General features: G+C 49.5%; 1 protein-coding gene across 1 annotated transcript in view; it reads right to left on the bottom strand.

Annotated features, from left to right (window-relative positions):
• Window positions 1-2106, bottom strand: part of NOL6 (nucleolar protein 6) — a 117267-nt gene extending 115161 nt beyond the window's left edge. The window contains exon 1 of the mRNA XM_082256869.1: window positions 2008-2106. Within this exon, the coding sequence (XP_082112995.1) occupies window positions 2008-2097 (90 nt within the window). The 5' untranslated portion in view covers window positions 2098-2106. The remainder of the gene's footprint in view (window positions 1-2007) is intronic.
• Window positions 2107-6076: the final 3970 nt, after the last annotated feature.

The raw sequence follows: 6076 nt of genomic DNA, 5'->3' as shown, positions 1-6076 counted from the left end.
TACGCCGGCCCAATGGAAGCTCCCCTCCGTACGCGGTGCCAACGCAAGCTCCCCTCCGTACGCGGTGCCAACGCAAGCTCCCCTCCGTACGCCGGGCCAACGCAAGCTCCCCTCCGTACGCGGTGCCAACGCAAGCTCCCCTCCGTACGCCGGGCCAACGCAAGCTCCCCTCCGTACGCCGAGCCAACGGAAGCTCCCCTCTGTACGCCGGGCCAACGGAAGCTCCCCTCCGTACGCCGAGATTTTTTTTCCCCCCAGAATTATACTTACCTAGGTGGATTCTGCATCCATCCCCCGACACCTCCAACACTGAGAAACGAGCGATTAATGACCGCCAATCGCTCAGTTCTCACAGCTCCCTGAGCAGACAGCTGCTGGCTGTCAGTCACCGCTGTCTGCTCTGCACCCCCCTCGCTCACTGGAGCACTAAGTTGTGGAGATGGTGGGAGCAGCTGGCACAGGCTCTCATTGGCTCGCTGACAGGCTGAGCCGGGTGCTGGCCCAGGCATGTGGGTGGATCCCGACTCCATTGTCAGGATCTTTGCTTTGCTGGACTGGCTCTGTGGCTTCTGCAAGCTCCCCTCCGTACGCCGGGCCAACGCAAGCTCCCCTCCGTACGCCGGGCCAACGCAAGGTCCCCTCCGTACGCCGGGCCAATGCAAGCTCCCCTCCGTACGCCGGGCCAACGCAAGCTCCCCTCCGTACGCCGGGCCAACGCAAGCTCCCCTCCGTACGCCGGGCCAACGCAAGCTCCCCTCCGTACGCCGGGCCAACGCAAGCTCCCCTCCGTACGCCGGGCCAACGCAAGCTCCCCTCCGTACGCCGGGCCAACGCAAGCTCCCCTCCGTACGCCGGGCCAACGCAAGCTCCCCTCCGTACGCCGGGCCAACGCAAGCTCCCCTCCGTACGCCGGGCCAACGCAAGCTCCCCTCCGTACGCCGAGCCAACGGAAGCTCCCCTCCGTACGCCGAGGCAACGGAAGCTCCCCTCCGTACGCCGAGCCAACGGAAGCTCCCCTCCGTACGCCGAGCCAACGGAAGCTCCCCTCTGTACGCCGGGCCAACGGAAGCTCCCCTCCGTACGCCGAGATTTTTTTTCCCCCCAGAATTATACTTACCTAGGTGGATTCTGCATCCATCCCCCGACACCTCCAACACTGAGAAACGAGCGTTTAATGACTGCCAATCGCTCAGTTCTCACAGCTCCCTGAGCAGACAGCTGCTGGCTGTCAGTCACCGCTGTCTGCTCTGCACCCCCCTCGCTCACTGGAGCACTAAGTTGTGGAGATGGTGGGAGCAGCTGGCACAGGCTCTCATTGGCTCGCTGACAGGCTGAGCCGGGTGCTGGCCCAGGCATGTGGGTGGATCCCGACTCCATTGTCAGGATCTTTGCTTTGCTGGACTGGCTCTGTGGCTTCAGCCCGCTGTCTGCTGAAAACAGGTCACAGGAGTGGAAAACAAAGGAGCTTTCCTGGTACTTCTCCTTTAACATGATACCTGGTGATCCTGCCATTAAGCTCCTTGATCAGGCACTTCCTGTTATAGGGTGACAACGCTCTGCCCTGGTCATCCATTGCTCTCCAGGGGTGTCACACTGTTACATGTGAAGCTGGTAATTGAGCAATGATGTGCAGCTGGTTGGAGGGCATGCAGACAGGAAGTGACTGAAAGAAGCCGCAGAGGATCAGCAGCAATGGAAACTGGATTTTATTGGGGGAAAGAAAAAAAAATTGCTTGTGGTACAAAGTGCAAACAAAGAGTCCATTCACCGCCCAATCTACAGATAATTCTGATAATAAAATTCTCTGCCTGATACAATTCTGCTCCAAAGACAGTTCTCTGACCGATACCCAACACAGGCTCCTCCCCCAACCTGGAAGAGGTCCTGTCCCCTTTAACTGGAATTCCCTGCTCTCTACTGCCCCCAGTGTTTACCCCTTCCCAGAGAGGACAGGGACACCGGCCGAGGCCCGAGCCTCACATAATGTGACCGCACCTCTCCCCTCACCTGTCTCCGCTTCCCCTTCATCTCTGCACCGGACACACACGTGGGTCCCCAGCTCTGCCTGCCTCGGTCCCGCCCACTTCGCCCGGTCATTGAGCAGCGCCGCTGGCGCAAACCTGACGTCACAATATGTCGCTGCCATGTTAGGTACGGGAAACGCCTCACGTGAGGACTGGCGGAAGCCATGATGGCTACTGGCAGACTGCCCATAGTCATATATGAAAAACACATATTGGCGATACATAACATGTATATATTCCATGTATAGGATATAACATGTATACACTGCTATGGTTTATATAGTAGTTTAGTGCTGCTGTTATCTAGATGGGAAATATTGATGTACTCTGTGCAGGGAGAGCTCCTCACACCACACCCATCACCAAACCACACCCATCTTTACACCACACCCATCTCCAAACCACACCCATCACAAAACCACACCCATCTCCACACCCATCACCAAAGCACAGGCATCTCCACACCACACCCATCACCAAACCACACCCATCTCCACACCACACCAATCACAAAACCAAACCCATCTTCGCACCACACCCATCACCAAACCACACCCATCACCAAACTACAGGCATCTTCACACCACACCCATCTCCAGACCACACCTGTCTCCAAACCACACCCATCACCAAACCACACCCATCACCAAACTACAGGCATCTTCACACCACACCCATCTCCAGACCACACCTGTCTCCAAACCACACCCATCTACAAACCACACCCATCTACAAACCACACCCATCACCAAACCACAGGCATCTTCACACCACACCCATCTCCAGACCACACCTGTCTCCAAACCACACCCATCTGCAAACCACACCCATCTTCACACTACGCCCATCTCCAAACCACACCTGTCTCCAAACCACACCCATTTCCAAACCACACCCATCACCAAACCACACCCATTTCCAAACCACACCCATCTTCACATGGCCTACAGGGATGATACAATGCCATTCAATGAACATCTTAAAAAGCTGGCTCTTGTAATGTGATAAACAATTGTAACAGTCTCTTGTAGTATGGTAGCAGTCTTGTGTACAATGGTAAAAGGCTCCAACAGTCTCTTGTAGCATTGTAGCAGTCTCTAACAACCTCTTGTAGCATTGTAGAAGGCGCTAACAATCTTTTGTAATGTAGTAGCTAACAGATTGTTGTAATGTGGCAGCAGTCTCTTGTAGCATGGCAGCAGTCCTTAACAGTCTCTTGGACAATGATAAAATGCTCCAACAGTCTCTTGTAATGTGGTAGCCATCACTAACATTGTCTTGTAACATAATAGCAAAATCTAACAATCTCTTGTAACATGGTAGAAGGCTCTAACAATCTCTTGTAGAATACTAGCAGTCTTTAACAGTCTCTTGTATAATGGTAAAAGGCTCAAACAATCTCTTATAACATGGTAGCAGTCTCATATACAATGGTAAAAAGCTCCAACAGTCTCTTGTAACATGGTTGCAGTCTCTGACAATCTCTTGTAGCACAGTTGTAGTCTCATGTACAATGGCAAAAAGCTCCAGCAGTCTCTTGTAGCATGGTAGCAGTCTCTAACAATCTTTAGTAGCAGTCTCTAACAGTTTCTTGTACAATGGTAAAAGCCTCCAACAGTCTTTTGTAATGTGGTAGCCATCGCTAACAGTCTCTTGTAACATAATAGAAGCCTCTAACTCTCTTATAACATTGCAGCAGGCTCCAGCAGTCTTTTGTAATGTAGTAGCAGTCTCTAACAATTTCTTGTAGCATGGCAGCAGTCTCTAAAAATTTCTTGTAGCATGTTAGCCATCTCTAACAGTTTCTTGTACAACGATAAAAGGCTTCAACAGTCTCTTGCAATGATGCAGTCATCACTAACAGTCTCTTGTAACACAATAGCAGACTCTAACTCTCTTAAAACATTGCAACAGGCTCTAACAGTCTTTTGTAACCTGGTAGCAGTCTCTAGCAGTGTCTTGAAATCTTGCAGCAGACTCTAACAACCTCCTCTAATGTGTCAGAAGGCTCTAACAGTCTTTTATAAGGTGGCTGCAGTCTTCAAAATTCTCTTATAATGTAATAACAGTCTCTTGTAACATGGATGAATGCAAATCTTGGAGCTTACACAGGACTTGGGCTCCTACATGACAGCACTGGGTGGTTGATAGGCCCATGACAAAGCACCAGTGCTGTCACATGAGATTAAAGCAGCAGAAGACGTCTCCAACAGTCTCTTGTAACATGGTAGCAATTTCTAACAGTCTCTTGTAACATGGTAGCAATTTCTAACAGTCTCTTGTAACATGGTAGCAATTTCTAACAGTCTCTTGTAACATGGTAGCAATTTCTAACAGTCTCTTGTAAAATTGAAGCAGGTTTTAACGGTCTCTTGTAACATAGTCAAGGAACATAGTAGAAGGCGCTAACGTTCTCTTGCGATGTGGTAGCAGTCTCTAACAGTCTCTTGTGACATTGCTGTAGGCAGTAACAGTCTCTTGTAATGTGGTAGAAAGCTCAAACAGCCTCTTGTAACATGGTAGCCGGCTCTAACAGTCTAATGTAGTGTATGTCTTTGATAGTCTCTCATACTGTGGTAGAAGGCTCTAACAGTCTAAGCAGTGATGGGAGCCCAGATATTTTGGAACTACATTTCCCATGATGCTCAGTTACACTGCAGAGTGCATGAGCATCATGGGAAATGTAGTTCTAAAACATCAGGGGTGCCAAGGTTCCCCATCACCGCTCTAATGTAATGTAGTATATGGCTTTGATAGTCTCTCGTACTGTGGTAGAAGGCTCTAACAGTCTCTTGCACTGTGGTAGATGGTTCCAGCACTCTTCTGTAATGTAGTAGAAGTCCCTCTCTCCACGCAGACAGGTGTGGGGGAGTTTCCAGCAGCCCCTTTCCCAGTGCACCTTCACAGTCTGGATAGGTCCCCATCACCATCCAGAATAGAAGAACACTCAGTACAAGGAGAAGAGACGCCGGCCTCCGACATCACCATTCCTGGACTGGGGGGGGGGGCAGATTGTGGGGACCCAGCAGAGGATTTTAGCTCATTCAGGGAACATGCAGAGTCCCTCCAATCTTCTATTATTATTATACAGGATTTGTATAGCGCCAACAGTTTGCGCAGCGCTTTAGAATACGAGGGAAGAAAATACAGTTACAATACAATTCAATACAGGAGGAATCAGAGGGCCTGGCTCGTAGGAGCTTACAATCTAATAGGGGAGGGTCAAGTGATACAAAAAGTAATAACTGTGGGAGATGTGATGATGGAGAAAATGTAAGTACAGTCGTTAGGTGGAGGCAGAATAGGCTTCTCTGAAGAGAATGGTTTTTAAGGATCACAGAATAGGCTTCTCTGAAGAGGAGGGTTTTTAAGGATCACAGAATAGGCTTCTCTGAAGAGGAGGGTTTTTAAGGATCACAGAATAGGCTTCTCTGAAGAGGAGGGTTTTTAAGGATCACAGAATAGGCTTCTCTGAAGAGGAGGGTTTTTAAGGATCACAGAATAGGCTTCTCTGAAGAGGAGGGTTTTTAAGGATCACAGAATAGGCTTCTCTGAAGAGGAGGGTTTTTAAGGATCACAGAATAGGCTTCTCTGAAGAGGAGGGTTTTTAAGGATCACAGAATAGGCTTCTCTGAAGAGGAGGGTTTTTAGGGATTGTCTAAAAGCAAACAGAGAAGGAGATAATTGGACAGATTGGGGTAGGGAGTTCCATAGGATGGGAGAGGTTCTGGGAAAGTCCTGGAGGCGAGCATGGGAGGAGGTTGACAAGGGAGCTAGAGACTAAGAGATCTTATGTCATTTATATGCATCAGTACTAAACCCAAAGACAAACATTCATTATACTGCAACTTACCAGTTCTTAGATGTGATGGCTGCATTACTTTTCTTTTTTTTATTCTTTCTGCCACTTAAGTCTGTTGTTTTTCAAAGGAAAAGCTCTCCAGCAGATGTAGCCATTAGAGGAATGAGAAAAAAGTTAGCATTTCATTTGGAAATCAAGGCCCCAGAGTCTGGAGGAAGAGTGGAGGGGCACAGAATCCAAGTTCCATGAG

Source organism: Pelophylax lessonae (assembly GCF_965119305.1).
Source record: "Pelophylax lessonae genome assembly, chromosome: 1".
Lineage (NCBI taxonomy): Eukaryota > Metazoa > Chordata > Amphibia > Anura > Ranidae > Pelophylax > Pelophylax lessonae.
The sequence above is the reverse complement of the archived record's forward strand: the minus strand, read 5'-3'. Positions and strand labels throughout refer to the sequence as shown.